General features: G+C 40.0%; 1 protein-coding gene across 5 annotated transcripts in view; it reads right to left on the bottom strand.

Annotated features, from left to right (window-relative positions):
- Nucleotides 1-24,434, bottom strand: part of BCAT1 (branched chain amino acid transaminase 1) — a 105,650-nt gene that overhangs the window by 13,863 nt on the left and 67,353 nt on the right. For 4 of the 5 annotated variants that reach the window (XM_061206358.1, XM_061206357.1, XM_061206359.1 and 1 more), the window contains 4 exons: nt 16,223-16,386; nt 9,351-9,493; nt 3,186-3,271; nt 434-574 (listed from right to left, as the gene is read on the bottom strand). In XM_061206358.1, coding sequence (XP_061062341.1) covers nt 434-574; nt 3,186-3,271; nt 9,351-9,493; nt 16,223-16,386 — 534 coding nt within the window. The remainder of the gene's footprint in view (nt 1-433; nt 575-3,185; nt 3,272-9,350; nt 9,494-16,222; nt 16,387-24,434) is intronic. The other variant, XM_061206360.1, reaches the window with a different exon arrangement.

The following is a 24,434-nucleotide window of genomic DNA, read 5'->3' as shown; positions in this document are numbered from 1 at the left end:
AGATGAAAAATGTAGGAGTTGATCATTCAAATGAGTTTTCTTTAATAATTTGCTATTCCTACTCCAGTAGTTTAGAAGTACTTTTGGAAACCAGAGACTGAAATTTCACTTACTTGTAAAACCTTCCTTAGTGAGATGATAGAAAGAAATGAGTGTAAGTCTATTGGTACATCTCCAATCCCTAAACTGATGTAAGGCATGTATGATAACAAAGGACAAAACTGGTGGAGCTTACGGGAAACCACTGGAAAGATGAGTAAGTCATTTGCTAACACAAGTTCATTGGGACAAACTGCCACAGTTAACAGAACGCCAAGTTATTTAAAAAATCCTTTGCATCCTGGGTCCAACTAGCACTTTGTCCACATATTTAAAGAATTAAATTATAGGCAAATGTTTGAAAATGATAGGAAGTGAAGAAACAGTGTCTTACCTCACCCTTGTACAGTATATTCGAAACTGGGCAAACAACACAGGCGGTACCAGAACCAAACATCTCCCTCACACGGTTCTCCTCCACGGCTGTGGTCAGGTCGTCCATGGTGAGGTACCTCTCTGACACCTTAAATTCTCCCTGTTTGGAATAGAAATAAAAATAAATATATTTTTAAGGAAAAGGCATACAAAAAATGCCCTGTGGTATGGACCATTCTACTTTACATTCTGACTGAACTCAGATAATGTCATAATTGTCCTTAGAGGGAAAGCTGGAGAGATCGACACCATCTTACTGAGAAACACACTGAGATGCTAAGCAACTTACTCCAAGGTCACAGCATCTTTAAATGAGATGATCAGAATATAAAATACAAGATCAGCATGATAGAGTATATGGTATGTTTTAATACATGCCTGCTTTTCTGCCTTTTATTTGTTATCATGGCCAACGTCTCACAAGTTGATGCACCCCAAGTGCTACTTAATGTGTATTCTAAACCCTATTTATCATAAGAGAAAATATATTATTATCTAATATTAATAATTATAGCCACCATTTATCGAGCATCCACCACATGCCACGTTCTCTAATTTTTAAGGTGGGTATTATCATCCCCATTTACAGATGAGGAAATTAAAGTTCAAGGAGGCTGAGTGACACCCTGAAGGCCACACAGCTAGTAAATGGCAGAAACTGGATTTGAACTCAGGTCTGATAATGACTGGCTCCAAATTTGGTCCTCTTTCTACTGTTTCTTTTATGGAGTAGAAACAGAGACTGAATTTAAATATCTGAAACATTTCATTACTTTAAAACATAGATAGTGTATTTGGACTTTATTTGAGAAATTACATTGTATATTTTTTCTTCCTAAATTCACTGATTCAGTCGACTTTATAGCAGCAATCCTCTTCCTTCTCTCTGATGCTGTATTAGGTTGAGTTTCATCATAGAAAGCTGAACTATTTATTTGCTCAAGGATAGGAAGTGGAAAAAAAAGTCTGATGCTTTTAAGGTATGTTTAAACTGTCTGTTTAATACTCATTCTTTAATCTGTTTAACTCTCATTCTCCTGTGTTAGTAGTTAAAGTTCAAAGCTTGTCAGGAGGCTATTTGAATTAAGGGCAACAAAGAATGAATACATTTTTTTTAATAAGATGAGAGTATTTTTTAAAATCTACAAATCCACAACAGATAAAAATGGAAATCACAGCCCTTGGCAAGATTCAAAACATTAGAAGAAGAATGCATCATGCTGTAAGTATATTTGGAAGGGTAGGGAAATATGCCTGCAACAGAAATATGGCTTTTTGTAAGTTTCAACCTATCTCAGTCTGCAATTGCAATTAAGTTGTACAAAGGTAAATAAATAAATAAATAAATTCCAGAAAATCAGCCAAGTGAGAACAAGCTGAGTTCTGCGTTGTGGAAAAGAAAAGAAAAGAAAAAAAATCTCTTGTACATAAACAGAATTCTTTTTACTCTGCTTACCCTCACTTATTTTTGGACAATTTCCCCTATCTGGCAAATAGTGGCAACCCCCTGCATGCCTCTTGGCATTTATGTCTCACAGTTTTAAAAATAAATTATAGCTAAGGAGTCAGGAAGAAACTTCCTCCATAATAACCTATTTTTCATGCTAGCAAATCATTAGCGTGGGGGAATTTCCACTTGGAACTTCTCATCAAACCTTCTGTACTTGGTTGATTTTTCTCTTTAATAAAACAAAAATTACTGAGCTTGGAAAATACATCTTTCCAATTGAAAACACAATTAGGACAGGGCAAGCTGTTTGAAATTATACCAACAGTTTGTAAATGTCATGCCCAATGTGCCAGCCAGCATGTGGCAGTTGGGTCTTGTCTACTTCAGGGTTTTGTAGAATTATTTATGGCACATTTTCTCTATTTCCAAAGCCTTTTCCAGAGAAACTGTACTCTCCTAGATGTGTGTGTTTCTAAACATTTGTCCTATTAGCACTGTTTGACCACAGTCTGCTCAAAGCCTTTTCTTGTCCCTTGGAGACCATTTCAATACATGGGTCAAAAGTCCCATCCAGGAACCTTTCCCAGATTAATCAACTCATTCAACATTCATCTTGAATATGCTAAGTCATTTCCAATACCGAATGGTTTAACACACACGCCTGTGTTACTTGAATCAGAAAGGCTACCGAAAACAACTTTACATTTGCTTGAACGTTTAGATTTTAAAATAAGCATGTATGTGAATTTGGGAGGACAGGGGGCAGGAAGGAGGGAGAAAGAAGGCAGTGAAACTAATAATGTCATGTTAGTAAGCATTTATATGTCAGTAAAATTCTTTAACTTCTAGCACAGTTATACTGGAATAAACAGAGGAAGGGAAGGACTACGTACCACTGCCATTTGGAAACAACACACTCAGACTTGAAAAGTTAAAGGCTGGCAAAAAGGAAGCACTCGGAGGAAAAACCACATGAGTCGGTAGGAGACACCTGGTATAAAGCTTGAGACTAGTACTAGAATACTTCTTCACTAGGACGACCTGCTAAACTAGTTTCTGCCTGCCCCCCCTACAAACAATACTTACTTGATAGTCTCGCCAAGACAGTCCTTCTAGAAGAGTTCTTTTCACTCAAGTTAAGATTTAAAGATTAGACAGCATTGGTTGGAACTACAGGATACTATTTCAACACTAAGCTGGACTTATTTTGATTACTTTTTGTTCCATGCTTATAAAAGTGGTTCATGTCAAAGGCACCCACCCACTTGTGTGCCAGGTCCAGGATGCTCTGCCTCGTCACTCCTGGAAGAATGATGCCATCTAGCGGAGGAGTTGCCAGTTCTTCCTCTGTCAATTAGAAATTGGAATAGTTTCAAACTTTATTAGCCATGCCTTTTATCAACAGCCATTAAAAAAAAAAAAGTTTCTTGCAATTTTGCAGGTAATAAACATGAAAAGGAGGTCACTGTTCTGCATTGTCAAATTTTCCAAATCAACTCATACTTCAGGTGGATCCTTATGTTTAAAAAAAAAAAAAGGAACAAGAAAGGAAATCAGTCATCCTACCATCTTCAATTTACCCTTCACCTGTGAAAAATGAGATGGCTTCCCACTAACAAACAGTAAGAGTTATAAAATACTCTTAAAAAAAAAAGTTTCTTGCAATTTTGCAGGTAATAAACATGAAAAGGAGGTCACTGTTCTGCATTGTCAAATTTTCCAAATCAACTCATACTTCAGGTGGATCCTTATGTTTAAAAAAAAAAAAGGAACAAGAAAGGAAATCAGTCATCCTACCATCTTCAATTTACCCTTCACCTGTGAAAAATGAGATGGCTTCCCACTAACAAACAGTAAGAGTTATAAAATACTCTTACTTTTATACTCTTAAGAGTATAAAATACTCTATAAAATACTCTTATAAAATACTCTTAATACTCTTAAGTTATAAAATACTCTTAACATTCCAAAGTCAAAATTTACCTTAGTGGATTAAAGCTGGTTAGTAATTAGGATAATGTAGATAGACCCTTACTCAGAAACACTGGGCATTACCAAACCTTCTATGAATACTGTGGAGAAACCCAGCCCTAAGAGGTGTGCGTGCCCACTCAGGCCATCACTGCTCCCACACTGGCCTTCGGCAAGTCTATCCAGAGTGATTTTCAAGCCTGGTGAAGTATCCACATCAAATATGGAGATGTTGACTTCACCCTCTGAGATTCAGATGTAATGGGCTCAGGCATGTATATGGCTAACAAAGAAATAATAAAGAAAGATGGGGCTTCCCTGGTGGTGCAGTGGTTAAGAATCCCCCTGCCAATGTAGGGGACACGGGTTCGAGCCCTGGTCCGGGAAGATCCCACATGCCGCAGAGCAACTAAGCCCGTGCGCCACAACTACTGAGCCTGCGCTCTAGAGCCTGCAAGTCACAACTACTGAGCCCGCAAGCCTAGAGCCCGTGCTCTGCAACAAGAGAAGCCACGGCAATGAGAAAGCTGCGCACCGCAACAAAGAGTAGCCCCCGCTCGCCGCTACTAGAGAAAGCCTGCACGCAGCAACGAAGACCCAATGCAGCCAAAAATAAATAAATAAAATACATAAATTTAAAAAAAAAAAAAGAAGGAAAAAAGGAAGTCCAAAAAACCCAAAATAACACTCCACGAGTGACTCACAGACCCAAGGCCCAGACACTGGTCTACTCTGAGAATGACCGCAGACACTCCCAACCGTGGCAAGGGCTGGCATTATGACCAGTCTGCAGGAGTCAGTGTGGTCTGCCGGCCACAAAGCCTCCTTACAGAAGGATGCCTCTGGTACTCAACATCCGCCCTCCTCCTCACCTCTGGCACCCAGGAAGCTGAATCTGGTGAGAAATTCAAACCTTCAACAATCACTTTATATACATGTTGAGCCTTGTAACAGATGATGGGTTGCCCATCACGTGTCTGCAGAGGAATTCACAAGGGATGCTAGAAAGGATCACTGGGTAGCTAAAGCAGTGTAGAAATCAGTCTTTGCGCTCCAAAGCCATTTGATGCAGGCAAAAAAGACTTTAGAAATCACCTAGTGCAATCCTTATTTTATAGAAGGAGAAACTGAGGCCCTAAAAACATAAGTGACTTGCCAAGGTTGGTGACACTGGGGGACAGTCAGGACCAGGGCCTAAGTCTCCCAACACTGTGGCCACCGCCCTTTCTTTCGTAAACTGTGGTCTGAGCTCACCCGCTCCACTGTGGCCACATCAGACATCCTCAACAACCCAGCTCTCTGGAAGACCAAAACTCTTATGTTCATTCCTGTGTCCCCAAAACTCAGCAATGTGCCTGGCCCTGAGTGGTATGTAATAAATGTTTTTGAATAAGAAAATAAATGAATAATCCTTTTTGCTAGGATACAGCAGTATGATTTCTTTGAATTTTATTTCTAAAAATCATCTGCTGAAAATCACTTCTCGAAGAAAATTTGTCCTTGGCAATGTTCTTAGGGCTACTTTTTGTCTTGTTTAGAAGTGTCTGTCTCAAAATAAACATGCGTTTTGCAATAGCAAGCTAGCTGAATATATAAATGTATAGATCTATATGTGTGTACACGTATGCATACACACTGCACACATATAGACAAACACTTCTAGTGTTCCCAAACGGGACCTTTCCTAATACTTGCTGAGCTCTAAGACGGCATAAAGTTAAATGAAAACAGCGGCCCCTCATGTGCAAATGCAGTTTTGTGAAATATATTTAACACCCAAAACTGTAACCACTAGCCTGAGGTCAAGGAACAGAACATCTGCTTCTCTGGTTGCCAGACAGAGATGATGACATGACAACATTTGGGTGAGAAATATTCATTTTCCTTCTGCAACCACAAACATGCTTACAAGAGCCAAAACGAGCTCCAGATTGCTCAACAGGAGGAAAAGAGAGCCTACAAATGAAGCTTGTTCTTGACAGAGAAATCATTTTGGGGAGATGAAGGATTTAGAAGCAATTAACAGCGGGATTCATCTGTGACTTCCCAAATTCAAGTACTAATGGGAACCAGGAATACCCCAAACACCATCAGCACAATTCTTCATTCGTTCAACAATATATACTGAGTGTCTAACAGTATCAGTGCCGTTGGCTGTTCTAAGCACTAGGGATATAGCAGTGAACCAAACCAACGTAACTCCTTGCTTACTTTCTAACAGGCAGAGGCCAACAATTATATTAAATTGTATGTCAGATGATGGAGGCAAAAAAGGGGGAAGGCGATAGGGAGTGCTGGGGGAGAGAGTTTAAGATTTGTATTAAGGTATCCAGGGAAAGCCTTACTGAGAGTGGGGTATGCGGCAAAGCCTTGAAGGAGGGGAGCGAGCAGCCATGCGGGAAGAGTACGCCAAGCAGAGGCGGTGTAAATGCCTCCCAAACCAACTGTGAACTCAACCACAACAACTGAGTCTTACTCTCAAGGTAGCTCCCGTGTCTGGTACAAGATAAAACTGTTTTCTCAACAGTGACTAGCAAGTGTGTGTGTTAAATTACTCATCAACGGAATAAAAAAGGAGAATTCGGGGCCGTGCAACCTTACAACCAGGGCTGCTGTTACTGGAATCAGAACCCACATGAATAGATAACCAACAAGGACCTACTACTGTATAGCACGAGGAGCTATACTCAGTATTCTGTAATAACCTATGAGGGGAAAGAATCTGAAAAAGAATATATATATACACACACACACACATATATATGTATATATAACTGAATCACTTTGTTGTACACCTGAAACTAACACAACATTGTAAATCAGCTATACTTCAATTTAAAAACAAAAATAAGAGCTCGAGGCTTTTCAGGGCATGAGCCACCTCTCTCCTTGCACGGCCTTGCAATAAACCTCTCTCTGCTTCAAAAACAAAAACAAAAACAAACAAAACAAAAAACCACATGAGTTTCAGGCCAAGTGCCACAAAATAGTGCACAGCCCTGTGGCAGCCACCTTGTCCCAAAGGAGCAGTGAGAGTGGGTGCTCATGGGAAGAACTCCGCTTTTGGTAAAGTTGGGAAGGGGGGAAGAAAATCAATATTTTTCTGATTTTCAACTCAATATTATTCTTTGTATTTTCCTAAAGCCACGCGGTATAAATCAAAGTTACGGGAGTTGCTCCAAGGTCTTTTTTTTTTTTTTAAGCCCAAAGGTTATTCCTGACATTCTACTTACTTCTCTCAGAGTACTGTTCCAACATTTATTCCATTTCCTTTCTCCTTCCTTCAAATTTTATCTGATCTGGCAGGTCAACAGCCTCAAATTGAAGGAGGATCTTCACATGAAAACTAAAGTTATCTCAGGCAACCATAACCTGAAGAGTAACTCTTAAGGTCTTGTATATTTTATAAGAGCCAGAGACAAATTCATTCATTTGTCTTCTGACTTTTAAAAGCCATGGTGGAAGTGGTTCATGATTACTGTTTGCATAAGGGGTCATTTTTCACCAGGACAGTTTCTGGTGTTTCTGGTGAAATCATGTAGCTCTGATTCAGACTGTGCTTAAATCCTGAGGTCTCCCATCCATAAATAAGGATGGTGCCACTTCTGTATGATGTAACCGGTTTTGTTTGGGGTTGTGTGGGTTTTCTGGGGGGTGGGGATGCCAGTGGGCAAGTGGAAAGAATGAGTTCAATCAATTTATTATCTCCTAAGTAATACTGTCTGTTCAACACTGGCTGTCAACTTTCAAGCACGGCTTTTGATACAGGTCATAGGCAATAACTCAAATTTAGAAATCACAAATATTCCAGTACAAATTTTGTTTTTCAAGAGTGTCAAGTACAAACAGCAGGTATGGAAGAACGAGCATGATCTATACCTGGCTTTTCATATGCTAAGGATTACCAATGGTCAACCCCAGGACACGGTGTACTCACTACACCTGTTTATTCTAACTCTGATTGAAATATAAGGCTCATCTTATAACTCTCTGCAAGTAATGCTCAAATTAGCTCTGAAGTCAGCCACATTTGAATCACCATTTTCCTCTACTTGTAGCCAAATAACAAAAGAGCAATAGAGGCTACTATAGCTGCTTTAAAATTAAAATTTCATTTAAAATTTTAATTAGAACCAATTCTGAGACTTCACAAGTATTTAGAAACTTATCATTTTACATTTCTAGTCTCAGCACTCAGTACTGTGAAATGAACAGCCTAAGAATGTAAACAGGCCTAAAAATGTTTCTAAATTTTTTGACTATTAAAATTCTAATGAAAATAAATGCATATATATGTATTTTTCCCTCCATTATTGGGAAAAATACCATTTAATCTAATACCATAGACTTTGCCAAAATATCACTGAACTGCTGTGGTCTCTGCCAACTAATTAAAAAAAATAATCACAAAGAGGGATAAAGTGAGCATTCAGGATATTAAAGGTAACAAAGAAGTACTGATTTTTATAGTAGACATACATTAATAGTCTCGAATGAACCAGAATCTAAATACAATACCCAAATAGATCAATCGGTCCTTAAAAATAGTGTTCTTCATTCAAATTGAGCTCCAGAGTAAATCTGGAAGGCTTCTAATGTATTGTCAAAATATGCAGAAAGGGCAATGATTGTTAAATGAATTACAACAAGAGAGTACACTCAATTTCGTATCAGTAGAAACAGTAGACTGTGTTTATTACTACAGCATTTTATACATAGTATATGGTAAATAACCACTGAATTGATCTGAGAACCATCTCCAAATGCAAGGGATTTCAGATAGGAAAAATGATAAGATGGTAAAGGGAATAAGGCAGCATATCTTCAAACTGTGGAGATTTAAATTCCTTCAGTTGGGACTTCCCTGGTGGCGCAGTGGTTAAGAATCCGCCTGCCAATGCAGAGGACACAGGTTCAAGCCCTGGTCTGGGAAGATCCCACATGCCGCGGAGCAACTAAGCCCGTGTGCCACAACTACTGAGCCTGTGCTCTAGAGCCCGCGAGCCACAGCTACTGACCCCTTGTGCCACAACTGCTGAGGCCCGCGTGCCTAGAGCCTGTGCTCTGCAGCAGGAGAAGCCACTGCAATGAGAGGCCCGCGCACCGCAACGAAGAGTAGCCCCCGCTCGCCACAACTAGAGAAAGCCCGCGCGCAGCAACGAAGACCCAATGCAGCAATAAACAAACAAACAAACAAACAAATAAATAAATAAATTCCTTCAGTTGACATCTCGGTAGTAAGTACATCTAAAGCCAAAAAACAAAAACAAAATTCAAAATCTTTATAAATGCTGTAAACTTAAACTCATGTTTACTTGGACAGCAAAAGCACAGAATTTCTTAGATTTTGCAAGCGTGCTACTTATTCTCTTGTTCTAAGGTTCTAGTTCTTTTCTTTCCAGTCCCACTGAAAATAACTGAGAAAGAGCCAAGAACTGAAATCTGAGTGGATTACCTCCATCTTCATTTATCCAGTAAAGAAAAAGATTCATTGTTCCAACTTCAGTTATCTGATTATCCTCTCCATAGAGCCACAGAACCTGCTGGCACGCGTTATCCATTGCTTCACATTGGGCAAAGAGAGATGAGCCATAATTCCTTTGAAGAAAGAGGAAACATACTGATTATGACTATACTTCAGCCCCTACCTCCCAGTAAGTCTTTAATTCATGTGTGGATGTAGTCAATGTACTATGTTTTTAATAATATATACTCTCTAGTTAACTGCATAATATTAAAGGAAACCCATTAGAGAACCTAAATGGTCTAATTGCACTTATTTGAGAAAGAGAGAGCAAAGAAAAATCATGGAATTCTAACTTGAAAAGTTAGAACACAGGTAAATAGACACGTTAACAACAGTTAAAACTTATTGAGTATTTTTTTCACATACCAATCAATTTTACATGAATTATGTCATTTAAACCCCACACCAACACTGTGAGTTAGCCACGATCGTTATTTCCATGGTTCAGATGAGAAACGGAGGCTTAGAGAAGTAACTACTGTCAAGTTACAGCTATTAATTAGCAGACACCGACCCTGTGCTCTGAGAGCTTTCAGATAACCAAGAAACGCCTAATGTCCAATGTCTAAATTCCCTAAAGGGTGAGACAAGATGTTAAAAATCCTGATTTTAACCAAAAGTATTCCAAAAGCCTGTTTTTCTCAACCAGCACTATTCACCTTGGATGACTCAAAATCAAAGGAACATGACATATCTTCCTGGAATGACAATGTAGTTTAGTAGTTTATTCATTGATTCATTCATTTGTTACCTGACTCCTAGGAGAAGTTTAAGTAAACCTGTCAGGGGAACACTTTCCTCTGTGAATCAGAGTGTAAGATACAATTGACATTTAACACACACACACACACACATGGCCCGTGGAGAATAAACTCAAACTACAAAGATAAGAAATTTAAGTATCTTGGAATTGACATTTTTTAAGAAGATATATTTTCACAAATGGTCTATCATTTGGAAGGAGAACTGAATTCTAAACTAAACAGAAATATTAACGTTCTTTATACCTTAAAATTTCATTTGGAGGGTGGGAGGGAGACGCAAGAGGGAAGAGATATGGGGGACATATGTATATGTATAACTGATTCACTTTGTTATAAAGCAGAAACTAACACACCATTGTAAAGCAATTATACTCCAATAAAGATGTTAAAAAAAAAAAATTTCATTTGGCATGGGTAGATTCATTCATGATGATGCCTAGCTCTCTCACTGTCCTCATTAATGAGTTCTCCAATTTTATGTTGCTTTAGGAGAAAAGGAAGTAATATTTTAAATTTATCTTTTATTAAACTTAAATGGGAAAATTATGGAGTATAATACAAAATATGAATCAATGTTTTAGATAAAACATGAGAGTCCTCAAATAAATGTGATGCTTGCTTGCCTTTCTATGCCCCTGGTTATATAATTCACTTTCCTTGGCTTTCAGAGGATATTAGCAAACAAGTTTGAGAAGCACCGCCATATGACAATCAGGCCTAGGAAATAAACCCTAGACTCACCTCGGACTATGAAGCCCCCAGAAGTACACAGAAATAATCAAACATATAACAATAACTGCTACAAAGCATTAATGTTACCTTCTACAAAATACCCACCTAGGCCTTTTAATGATCTCTTTTACATCTGGGCAAGATTAAAAACTACAGTATTGTCTAACTCAAAGTGTAAGGTAAGCACAAAAGCCATATATCATAGTGGCTACGTGCCATTCTCATCTGCACACGTACTCTTCCCACTATATTCTCTTTGGCTCTTCCCACGGAGCCAAGTCATTCTGCTTGGGTTGACAATCATAGCATCTTGTCCTGCCACAACTGAACAAAAGGGTGGGCAAGTAACTAAGCTGCTCATAAGTTCTTCTTTGAGTTCATTCACTCATTCATTTTAATGTATGAAACCTGAAAGAGGTATTTTCTCCCTTTGAGAGTAGTGGCAGCTTGTGTGCTATGACGTAAGCCTGGGTCTACTGTGTCCATAATCACCAGCCTTCAAAGGAGAAGGCATCTGAAGTAGGAGAGCCCTAGGTTAACACATAGCCAGAAGCTATGACAAGAGACGGAGGTAGGATGGAAGCAGAGGGAAAGGGAGGGAAGAGAGATTGGGGAGGAAGCAGCATGGGCAGGACACAGGCAAGGGCAGAAGAAACCTGGCAACAATGATTTGAGGTCTTATTGGTCCACAGCTACCATCCTACTTACATGAGCCAATCAATCCCTTCTCTGCTTAAGATGGTTTGAGCTGGTTTTCTGACTTGTAACTCAAAAGACTATTGACTAATAACTAAACTATTCTAGAAAGCTATGGGAAATAGGCATCATACTATAGGGCTATTGCAATCTGGGGCATGAAGGGGTTTACTCAATCCAAGGTGTTAAGATTCCTTTAAAAGACCCTCAATATGTATACTTCAAAACACAGGTGATAAAATGTAAATTATCGGTCAATCTGGAGATGACAAAATTCTGATATGCAGGAGGCTTTCGTTTTTAATGGCAAATAGGCAATAACTGAGTTAAATCATGAGTACTTTTTAATGAGTATAAACCAGGCTGCAGGGGGAGTCTGGTAGAAAGAGCATGGGTTTGGAGCCAGCAGGCCCAGATGCAGCTCTTTTACTTCTACTATTGGGTTATAAATGAACTAAAGCAAGTCAGTTCATATTTTGCAACACTGAATCCATTTGGCAAGTCAAAATACTTGCTTGAAATAGTGCATAGATTGTTTGGCAAAAATAAAACAATAAAAGTTAAGAAACAGGCTATGTAAGCCTGTTATATCCTAATGAAATTAAGGTTGTTTTTTAATGACTATTTTAATTGACTTTTCTCTAGTTCATAAGATAAAATTGTTGAGACAAACATCTGAAAATAAAGAAACAATTTCTCTCCTAAGTATAATGCCCTTTGGTTTGTTCAAAAGCACATAGAGAATTTTCAGTGTGAATATCCAGCCTTTCAAAGAAACTTCTAAAAACAAACATACACTTTTGAGAGTATGGCTGAATCAAAACCATGGCTCCCCAGCATCATAAAGCTACTTGGGCAGGAAAAAGAATTAAAGACCCCGACTGCTTCAGTGCATTGAAAGGAAACAGAGTATTTATTTATAGGTGGTGTTTTTTCCCAAACACAAGTGTGTATCAAAATTCTCTCTCAGGACTTCGCTGGTGGCGCAGTGGTTAAGAATCCGTCTGCCAGTGCAGGGGACACGGATTTGATCCCTGGTCTGGGAAGATCCCACATGCTATGGGGCAACTAAGCCCGTGCACCACAACTACTGAGCCTGAGCCACAACTACTGAAGCCCACACGCTCTGGGGTCCGCCTGCTGCAACTACTGGGCCTGCCGTGCACCTAGAGCCCGTGCTCTGCAATAAGAGAAGCCACCGCAATGAGAAGCCCACGCACCACAATGAGGAATAGCCCCCGCTCGCCGCAACTAGAGAACCCCGCGCGCAGCAATGAAGACCCAGGCAACCAAAAAAAAAATTCTCTCTCAGGTGTAAACTGTATTATTAATGGCCACAGGGTAATTGATACCTTGGTAATATATTTGGGTTTCCTCCTACGTGCTGCCAATATTCAGAAGAGAAACACATGTTCTTGGAGGAAAGAGAAAAATGAAAAAGTGGGAAAACTGTCTACATGGAAAAAATTTTAATATAATTTTAAATAGAATCTGGGAGATGGAAATATTAAATACATCCTTCCCAAAGAGTAAATTCTATTGTGTGAAATCCAACTGATTGCTCCTAAGATAAAGAGAGTCCTGGAGATGAAACAAGAAAGAGAGCCTTACAATAGAAACTACTGTCTGTTGACAGCGTACCACCTACCAGGCAGGGTACTAAGTACTTAACCCCATTATTTCAATGAATTGTCTCAACACAACCCTAGACTTTATTATACTTTTGAGGACCTGAAGGAAGAGAGGACTTAATTGTACAAGATTACGCAGATGTGTGACGTGCATGACTATGTATGTGTATGACTCTCAGATATCTGATTCCCAAGTCCACTCTGGTAACTGCTAGGTTCTAACACCACACTTGCTGAGAGCTCCCTATATGCCAGCCAGGGTCCTATGCACTTTATATTATCTCGCTTCATCCTCACATGTAAAGTGGGCATTATTACCCTGACTTTATAAATGAGGAAACTGAGGCTTAGACAAGTAACATGCCCAAGGCAGTTAGGTTTTTGAGCCAGGTCCTTCTGACTTCAAAGCTTGCATTCAAATGCAGAATGAGAATATAAGGAAAAAAGGAGGAAAATTAAGATGGAGAGAGGGAGAGGCCTGAATCAGTCCAAATTAACTAAGAAATTGCCTGGGAATCAAGATGTTCCTCTGATGAAAGACTGACTTCTAGCTCAGTGCTTCTCAAGATTAGCTGCACAATAAAAATAAACCTGATGCTCAGGCTATCTGCCAGACCAACTAAACCAGAATCTCTAACAGGGGGACCCAGACATCACTCAGTGGCAAAGCTCCTCCAGGTGACTTCAATTTGCACCCACAGGTGAGAACCACTGTGCTAGAACTCTCCTTCAACCGTGTGCCACTGTTACTTTTCTCACTAACGTACACTTAGAAATAAAAGGATAATATTATCTCTGATGGCTTCAAAACAGTGAAATAATCTTGAGTTAAATATATACATATATATATATTCTCCTCTCCCTTCCTCCGATTCACTGAGATAGAAAGCAGCAAGTTCTTGAACTTATGAAAATCAATAGCTATTTAATAAATACTAATTGATTTAAAAACAAAAGCTTAGAAGGTAACTATTAAATTAATTATGTTTAGAAAAGAGCAATAATACACAAATCTAAGGTTCCTGACAAAAGTCTTTGTCAACTAAACCGGATGATGGTAAATGCAAAATCCTTTGTTTCCCTTGGACTCCTCCAGGTGGGAAGGACAAGAGTAGAGAGCTTTGGAACTTCTTGGAAACAACAGGCGTGTGTGGGACAAGTCCATTCTTTGGTTCCTGCCTGCCCTCTTGCCATTTTTCCTTTTACCTATGAGATCTAGTACTCTCTCCTCTAAGAGATTTCAAGTCAACTTCCACAGACCCTGGTCCAACTGAGCTTAACTATTAATTTATTTTATAATTGACTTTATTTTTTAGAGCAGTTTCAGGTTTACAGAAAAACTGAGCAAAAAATAGAGCTCCTATATACCCTTACTCCCCAACTTCAGTTTCCCTGCTATTAACATCTTGCACTAGTGCTGTATACTTGTTATAATTGATGAGCCAGTATTGATACACTAGGTGTACATAGTAACACTGGGGCTCACTCCTTGTGTTGTACAGAAAGTTTGTTTGTTTATTTGTTTTTTTGGCCGAGCTTCGTGTTATGTGGGATCCCAGTTCCCCGACCAAGGATCGAACCTGCGCCCCCAGCAGTGGAAGCACGGAGTCTCAACCACTGGACTGCCAGGGAAGTCCCAGAAAGTATTAATTTTTAATTGTCCTTTAGTGATCATATATTCTGTGAGACTGCATTATATCTTCTTTGTAACAAATAACAATCTGCCTAGACACCAAACTAAAGATTTCCCTCCAATTTCTCAGTGTTCCCATGTTAACTTTTCCCTAAGCAGGTAGGGGGAGCTAGAGAGCAAGGTTTAAAGAAAAAAACTTTTAAGTTATTATCTCTTCATCAAGACTGTTGCTTTACTGCACCCTAAGAGAAGTTTTAATAGAGTAATACAGATGGTATTCAGTGGTGCATATGCATACACTCTGTGAAGAAGTCTGAACAAATAAAAAAGACATCAAGAGAGCAAACAACAGTAGTTTTGGACCTGGCTAGCCTAGGACATAGTCAGGAAGGAGTGCTCTAGCGCAGAAGGAAAAAAGTGACTTCTTTAGTTTAATGGACTCCAACAGGGTTTCTCTAAGCCCTTGAGGGAATGCAGTTATGAGGGAATACCAACAGGGATGACAGGACATAGAATTTTGTCAACATGCTTATTTTTTTGGTAGAAAAGAAGGAAATAAAGTCTATGGAGGGGTCAAAGCCAGCTGTCAATGTCTCTCTGGCATCCCAGCAGCACATCCTTCAATTCTGCCAGGGCTCCATGAATCTACATTTTGTAACAGAGCCCAGAAGACGGTCACTGAGTCACCTTGCGGGCCTGCTGCTGCCCTGGGTGTGTGATACACACAAAGGAAGAACCATGCTGGTTAATCCAGCAATTCTTGTTCACCCATCAGGGCATGCCCGATTCACGGCCAAGTCCACCCCTGAAATTGTCTAACACTTGCAAATGCTCTTTTATTTCCAGCCAGCTACATATGGCCTATGCGACTGGCCTGACCAAGCCAAAGCAGGGCTATCCCTCAGCCAGTTGGCAGCAGGTATGTCTACAATCTGTGGCAAAGAAGACAGCACTTCAGTGAAGCAGGCATCGTCCCCAGACAGGACTCCTTGGAGCCAACTGGGAGCTTGGGCCCCAGCACCAGATGCTCCTGAATGCCAACTTTCAGCCTGAGGCCAGGGACCAGCATCCAGGGGTAGTTCATTCAAAGCACTGCTTTTATTCCTGGTTTAGTTACTTCAGCTCTTGCCTATATATAACAGTCAATGTTTCTCCCTTACAAGGGGGCCACAGAGGTTATCCTTTAAACAACTAGCACATTCAAAACACTGAAAACTAAACACAGAATAAAAATGAGCATTACAATGTAAATACTAATATATGTACTTGTATTGAAGTAAAATGGCAATAACTAAATGGGCATGAGGGACTCTTTCCTTTAGACAGAAACACAGACTGACTTACCCCCCCATCTTGCAGTCCCCGGTCCCACCTTTCCAGGCTCTTACGTACTTCGGATTGGCCCACAGGGACACTGGATTAAAGCTTCCACTTGAAAAATAAGGTCCCACTGGGCTCAAGATTACAAACAGCAGGGCTTTAGTAGGCTTCTTGACTCCCAGAGAAGGCTGCAATAAAGCAAAAGTACACACAACTGTTAACTTAAAATGCAGACACCAGTCTCAAAGCCTAGAACAGATCTGTAACAATCTCCCAGAAGGGACTACGGACAGCTGTTACTTCTGAAGTTGAGTTACACAAAGCCTGATGGTCTTCTCTTTCAAGAAGAAAACACCGAGAATGGGGGTACTTCGGTTCCATTTTGCTTTTTGCTTTCTGAGTTAAGATTTTAAAGGAAAAGCAAATTTATCAACTTTTTTAATAGTAGGCTTTTTCAGAGGAGTCTATTTTTAACAACTAGCCATATAACACCTTTCAGTGTTGCATTGATTGGGAACTGAAAAAGGGAAGAACCTAGACATGATTTCAGTCTTTGGGGGTGAAACCTAATATTTGCTTCTCTAACTTGCTCTTTTGCTTCTGACTGCTGACTGCTTCACGCCAGTGCCTCCAGCAGGCAGTGGGCTTGGGGGAGTGTGCCATTAGCACAGCTGACTGTGAGAGACAGCAGACAGCAAGAGTGTAGCTGCAGTAGAAGCAAAGACACCAGACAAGATAAATCCCCCCCAAAAAAGACAAGAGGATGACGGACTCAGGAATTCATGTCAGGAATGACAAAGATAGAAAATGGCCTTTCCCACCAATACTGGAAAATCACAAGCCAACGATGCGAAATCATACAAATTCCTCCAGCACAGAAGCAGTTATAAGTAATTACTGCCAGTTATTTTTTAAGGAGGAAAACTGAGAGACTGAAAAGTTTTGAGGGCTACGTATTATAAAGGCAAAAAAGGCCACTGGGCTATCCTGTGTAATTCAAGACCACACGAGTAAGAAAACAAGTCGGGACTATTACATTAAGTATTGGGATATAAAATACTTGTGTCTAGTCTTCAAAAGGAACCTGGTCTGCCTGGATGGGGTAGTAGTCTGGCGTGGAAATAATGAGAGGAGACTCAGTGCCCCTGATTTTGTGGCTTTTGTAATATTCGATGAAACTGACTGAAAGTGGACCTAGGGATATATTTTTTTCTGAATTTCAATTAAATCTCCTCCTCCACTACCTATTAGCTCAAGGCCCCTCACCCACTACTTGTGCCCAGATCATCAAGAATCAGGTAGGTAAAATATCCGTGAGCAGAATAAAATGTGATTGTATATGTGCACACTGATGCCATCGGAAAGGCGTAGGAAATGGGAAGCTGAGTCCATTCACACTCATGTGAATGTGAGGACCACGCAGGGCTTGGCTGGCCCCAGAGCAAACAGATTATAGGTGACGGATAACTGAGTTAAAGAAATGAGTCAGCAAGCGACCACAGGTTTTGGTTTTTTGCTCATTTGTGTCTGTTCTTTAATGGGGGCTAAAGAGGACACCCCTACATGGGAAGAATGAGGAGCCTTAAACTCCATTTGCCTTTTTTGGTTTCGTTATTTGGAAAAGAAATCCTCAGAATAACACACACATCTGCCTTTCTTCCCAACTTCAATAAAAATTGACTATCTTATCTCTGCACTTTTATTTACCTATCAGTTAAGTAAGTACACTTCGTATCAGGGATGCTTTGAAGCTTAATACTTAAAAAAAATTTTTTTATTGACCACTGTAATGAGGAATTAAGCTTCTCAACATAGTTTAGAAATACAATATGCAGGACACATCTCAGTAATTTACCTAGCTTCTAATGTTCTAAATAAAATAGCTTATTTCTGGACAAGCTGATAAGCATTTTATTAGATACCACACGAATGCCTGGACTTTTCTCACTCATGTATTTTTTGCAACCTACACACTATTAAAAAAAGTAACAGGGACTTCCCTGGTGGTCCAGTGGTTAAGACTCCACGCTCCCAATGCAGGGGACCCGGGTTCAATCCCTGGTCAGGGAACTAGATCCCGCATGCCGCAACAAAGATGCCACACGCCACAACTAAGACCCAGCACAGCCAAATAAATAAATAAACAAATATTTTTTAAAAAGTAACAGTAACTCATCATCATGGAAATATTTTTCAGAGATAAATTTCATCTTATTCATTTCCTTCCCCTGATTTAATTGACAGATAAACTTGCATGTATTCCACTAGGTGGTAGTAGAGAGAGCACAGATGGAAAACAGAATAACATGCATTAAATCCATTTCTAGAAAAGAGTATCTTGATAAACCTTTAAGCAATACTTTTACTCTTAGCAAGCAGGTAAATAATAGACTAGAGTTTTTCAATGCTGAGAAAAATATGTGTTTATGTGTACTAACATTTTATTTTCTGAAATTTAAGCAAGGTCAACTCATGTTTTACAAGCACTTCAAGTACTGGTGTTGATCATAGCTCAGTCACCTTCATCTTTAAATGATTATTTATGTCAAATGTCTTTTCATGAAAAGAACTGTGACTTTACTGAAAATGGTCACACCGCTTCATGAGCGAGAATAAGTAAAATGTAACTTTATGGATCAGGAAGGGAACTTGGTGATTAGGTCTGCTTCTACCCTCAAGGAACCATTATTTGTTCCTTTTTCTCAATTCTCCCTTCTTTCATGGAAAGCAATTTAAATTCTGCACTACTCCTACAATTAAGAGTAGTTTATGATAGTATAATATTAATCAAACGGGACTTCCCTGGTGACGCAGTGGTTAAGAATCCGCCTGCCAATGCAGGGGACACGGGTTCGAGCCCTGGTCGGGGAAGATCCCACATGCCACGGAGCAACTAAGCCCATGCGCCACAACTACTGAGCCTGTGCTCTAGAGCTCGCAAGCCACAACTACTAAAGCCCGCGGGCCTAGAGCCCAAGCTCTGCAACAAGAGAAGCCACCACAACCAGAAGCCTGTGCACCACAACCAAGAGTGGCCCCCGCTCGCCGCAACTAGAGAAAGCCCGTTCGCAGCAACAAAGACCCAACACAGCCAAAAATAAATAAATAAATAAATATATTAAAAAAAAAATTAATCAAATGGCAATGAACAAAATTCTATGATGACAAGGTCAGGCTTCTGATGAAATAAAACAAAAGCCACATAAATAAAAATACAGATAATAACAGCTGTTCAGTTATGTAGACTAGTTTCAATGTCTTATTTTGATTGATTTTTAAAAATTCTTCTCTACTAGTTTCTTGGATTATTTCAATAAATAAGAAATTGAAAGGGGCTTTTAAGAAACCCCAGGGAGGACTTCCCTGGTGGCGCAGTGGTTAAGAATCCGCCTGCCAACACAAGGGACACGGGTTCAATCCCTGGTCCAGGAAGATCCCACATGCCGTGGACCAACTAAGCCCGCAAGCCATAACTACTGAGCCCGTGTGCTGCAACTACTGAAGCCCGTGCAACTAGGGCCCATGCTCCACAACAAGAGAAGCCACCTCAATGAGAAGCCTGCGCACCGCAAGGAAGAGTAGCCCCTGCTCACCACAACTAGAGAAAGCCAGCGCACAGCAACAAAGACCCAACACAGCCAAAAAAAAAAAAAAGATATTTATTTAAAAACAAACAAACAAAAAGAAACCCCAGGGAAAATGAGGTATATAAAATCTCAGATGCAAAGTTTATAATGTCTCAAGGGACCACATGAAGTTGAAATTCTGATGTGTTCAAAAAAATACTCTTTTTACTTTATAAGTTATACCTCACAAATAACAAATAAATATATGTATGTATATATAAGGGTATTAAATATGTGTATATTTTTCACAGGATAACAGGACAATTGGGTGTGATGCAAAATAAAGATACATTTCATAGTGGAAATTACCCCTTCTGTCTGTGTCAGTCAGAAAATTACTTTATAGAAAGGCAGGATTCCAGAGGTGGTCTGACAGCAGCGGGCACTCAGCGAGCTGAGAAAGGTACTATTTACTAGTTTGTGTTTTGGCCTGGAAGGCAGAGAAGCACAGAAGCCATGAGGAGGCTTGAGAACAATTCTGCCAGGTAAGGCAAGTAAGAGACAGAAGAAAAAACATAATTAGAAATAACAGGGGAACATTTTTCAAAGAGAACAGAACTTTCTGGGGCATCCAAATCACTTTTTTTTTTTTTTTTGATCCAAAGAATAGCCTAATTAAAAAAAAAAAAAAATTCTACCAGTTCTTAAGAAAGAAGATTAGTTAAAGGGGAAAATGATAAAGAACATCAGACTAACAGGTCCATGTGGGGCCTTGAGTGTGAATGTGTTTGTAGGAAAAACTAGTTGGTTTGGTTTAAGATTAAAAAAATAATCAACGATCCTCAATAATTACACAGTACTTTTTGGTTTCCAAGACATTCCATAGCCATTATCTCAGAAAATCCAACAATCCAGGAAGTTAAGGGTTATAATTCCTATTTTTAAGTTGAAGAAACTGAGGCTCAAATGATTCACCCAAAGTTTCAGTTATTAAGCTCTACGTCTTCTTAGTCCAGAGCTCTTTTTCCGTATGAGTTTGATAAAAAAACAAACAAACAAAAAGACAAAAACCAGTGAAATTCCCAGGATTTCCTAATGTGAAGAGAGTTCAAACCAGACCTTCCTTCTACCCTCAGCCTTCACCACAGCCCTCATACTCTAGGCAACCCATGCTCAAACCATACAGAACCCTTCAGATTCCTCCTCAAAATGTATACATTGAAGCCCTGACCCCCAATGTGAATGCATTTGGAGATAAGGCTTTTAAGGAGGTAACTGAGGTTAAATGAGGTCAAAAGGATGGGGCCCTAATCCTGTCAGCCTGGAGACCCCACAGTAAGTGCACCCTGCTCCCTCCCACACCCCCCTTCCTCCTCCCACACAGAGGAAACACCCTGTGGGGCACAGTGACAAAGTGGACATATACAAGCCACGAAGCGAGGCTTCACCAGAAATCCACCCTGTTGGCACTTTGATATTGGACTTCCAGCCTCCAGAACTGTGAGGAAATAAATTCTGGTGTTTAAGACACCTAATCTTTGTATTCTGTCATGGCAGCCCAAGCCGGCTAAGACATCCCCTCTCTGGACTTCCCTGGTGGCGCAGTGGTTAGGAATCCGCCTGCCAGTGCAGGGGACACGGGTTCGAGCCCTGGTCCAGGAAGATCCCACATGCCGCAGAGCAACTAAGCCTGTGAGCCACAACTACTGAGCCTGAGCTCTACAGTCCGCGCACCACAACTACTGAGCCTGTGCACCACAACTTGGAAGCTTGCATGCCTAGAGCCTGTGCTCCGCAACAAGAGAAGCCACCGCAGTGAGAAGCCCACGCACTACAACAAAGAGTAGCCCCCGCTCGCTGCAACTAGAGAAAGCCCGCGTGCAGCAACGAAGAACCAACACAGCCATAAATAAATAAATAAATAAATAAATAAATAAGAAAAATCATTTAAAAACAGTCTTGAGTATTGGCAAAAACTGGGCAAAGAGTTACTGCCATTTTTGTAAAAAAGAAGGATAATACTTAATGTACAAACACATGTAAGCAGGTAAGGGGTGTGTATATTTATCTATATATATCTCTAGACAGATATAAGAAAAACTGGCAACAGGAATTGCTCAGAAGGAGGTGAACTGTGGACTCTGGATCAGAATGACAGTAGGAAGGAAACTTCCTTTCCATTGTATACTTTTGGTACTATCTGAATTTTTTAATCAAATTTTTCCCTCCCCCAAATCCCTCCTTTAAAATCCCAGAAATACACTGGCAGGTTTCATGTGAAAACTGATATGCCTAAACTCAGAAGCATTATGAATGAACTTTAGACTTAGTGTGACTATACATGTGTGTTATAGAATACATATAACATACTATAAAATATATAATACAATATATAAAATCTGGAATGATTATGTCAAATATAATTGAGAGCAGGAAAGCTGGTAGCTCAGAGGAGGAAAGGAAATGGACATGAAGGCAGATTTACATTAAAACAAGATGGGGCATAGGAATAAACTGGGAGACTGGGACTGACATACACACACTACTAGATATAAAATAGATAACTAATAAGAACCTACTGTACAGCACTGGGAACTCTACTCAATACTCTGTAATGACCTATATGGGAATAGAATCTAAAAAGAGTGGATATATGTATATATATCGATATAACTGATCCACTTTACTACACAGCAGAAACTAACACAACACTGTAAATCAACTATACGCCAATAAAAATTTTAAAAAAAAGATTGTACTTTCCCCCAATGAATTGTATTGACATCCTTGTCAAACTAAATTACCATAAAAAACAAAAACAAAAACAGAAACAGGGATTCCCTGGTGGCGAAGTGGTTAAGAATCTGCCTGCCAGTGCAGGGGACACAGGTTCAAGCCCTGGCCCAGGAAGATCCCACATGCCGCGGAGCAACTAAGCCCGTGCGCCACAACTACTGAGCCTGAGCTCTAGAGCCTGCAAGCCACAACTACTGAGCCCACGTGCCACAACTACTGAAGCCTGCATGCCTAGAGCCCGTGCTCTGCAACAAGAGAAGCCACTACAATGAGAAGCCCGCGCACCGCAACGAAGAGTAGCCCCCGCTCGCCGCAACTAGAGAAAGCCCGCGCACAGCAACGAAGACCCAACACAGCCAAAAATAAATAAATAAATTAAAAACAAAAACAAAAACAAAAACAGAAACAAGATGGGAAAGCACTTATTAGCTCCTATCCGGGTTACCACAACAAGCACTCTTATTCAACCAGGCCCCATTTCTTCACCACACTGAGCTACATCTATCAACACATTCATTCCATGGGTCTGACACTCCCACAAGCTCCATGAGACACTGAGTTCCATGAAGGCAGGGAGGTAGCATCCCTAGAACAGCACAGTAACCAGCGCATAAGAGACGCTACAGCACAGAGGCAAGAACACAGGGGTTCTGATTTCACCTCTGTGGGCCTCAGTTTCCTCATCTCTAAAGTGATACCAGCGGCACCTACCCACAGGGCTGCTGTCAGTCAGTGCAGGGGTAGCACCAAGCATAGTGCCTGGCACTTAGGAGAACTTCACAATGTCAGGTGATGGGGGTGATGACAGACTGGACCACTGTGTTTCATCAAAGAGAACCAGGACCTCCCTGAAAGGCAGCAGGACTTTCTTGGGATTGGCCTACGGCATCTTTCAGGGAAATAGTAACTCTTTCAGCAATTCCCTAGGTTGCATATTTTCAAACTGCTCATTGCAGTATCATATAAGGAAACAGGGAAATGGAATCCCAGTAAAGGAACTAGGACAAGGTGTGGTTAGTGCCCAGCGTGGGGAACTCTGCAGCAGTTAGAAGTGATGGACTGGATAGAAATGAGATAGAAATGAGATAGAAATGAGAAACACAGCACAGAGGGAAAACGTTAAGAGACACCATGAGATGTGTAAGACAAAATCATTTATATAAATTAAAATTACAGGCATCCAAGGTAATAAGAGATACTTAAAACCCATATAAACCAAAAGAATATTCATTCAATACATAAGAATGATTTCCAATGGTGGAAGAGGAGATGAGAGTAGAGAAGATAAAAGGGAATTAAAAAACAAAGAGAGGGCTCCCCTTCTGCCCCGTGATGGTAAGTGCCATGAACTGAGGGGTATCATTATCAACCATGTGCACCAACACTCCAAAAAAGTAAAAACAAAGAGAATAAAAACAATTTTCCCCTGTAATAATGTTGAAATGGGCAAGAACAGCCTCAAGAGGATGTCCATTGTTAAGAGTGGCCTGATAATAGCAAGCTGATCATCAAAGACTAAAATCAATAGAGACAAGCTGTATCTCTAAAAACAGATAATTGAGGTTTGAAGATACTAAAAAGGGGGCTGTTAATATGAAACATGTTAATAGTTATGCAAGTAAGATTTTTAACTGTTTACAAATAGTGTAACGAGATACATATAAACTCTCAAATAGGACTGCAAAAGAATACATTAAAAGTGTGGACAAAACCCAACTTAACAGGTTACAAATTGCTGCTGTAATAACTAGTTTTCAAATCTGTTCAGATTCTTTCATTTATAGAGCCTAATCATAAAGGGAAAAGATGAAAAGGTGTATAAGCATAAATAAACAAAGGCTGTGAATAGAGAATTCTTTTCATGGAAATTGTTA

This window comes from Eubalaena glacialis, chromosome 11, assembly GCF_028564815.1.
Source record: "Eubalaena glacialis isolate mEubGla1 chromosome 11, mEubGla1.1.hap2.+ XY, whole genome shotgun sequence".
In the NCBI taxonomy this organism is placed as follows: domain Eukaryota; kingdom Metazoa; phylum Chordata; class Mammalia; order Artiodactyla; family Balaenidae; genus Eubalaena; species Eubalaena glacialis.
The sequence above is the reverse complement of the archived record's forward strand: the minus strand, read 5'-3'. Positions and strand labels throughout refer to the sequence as shown.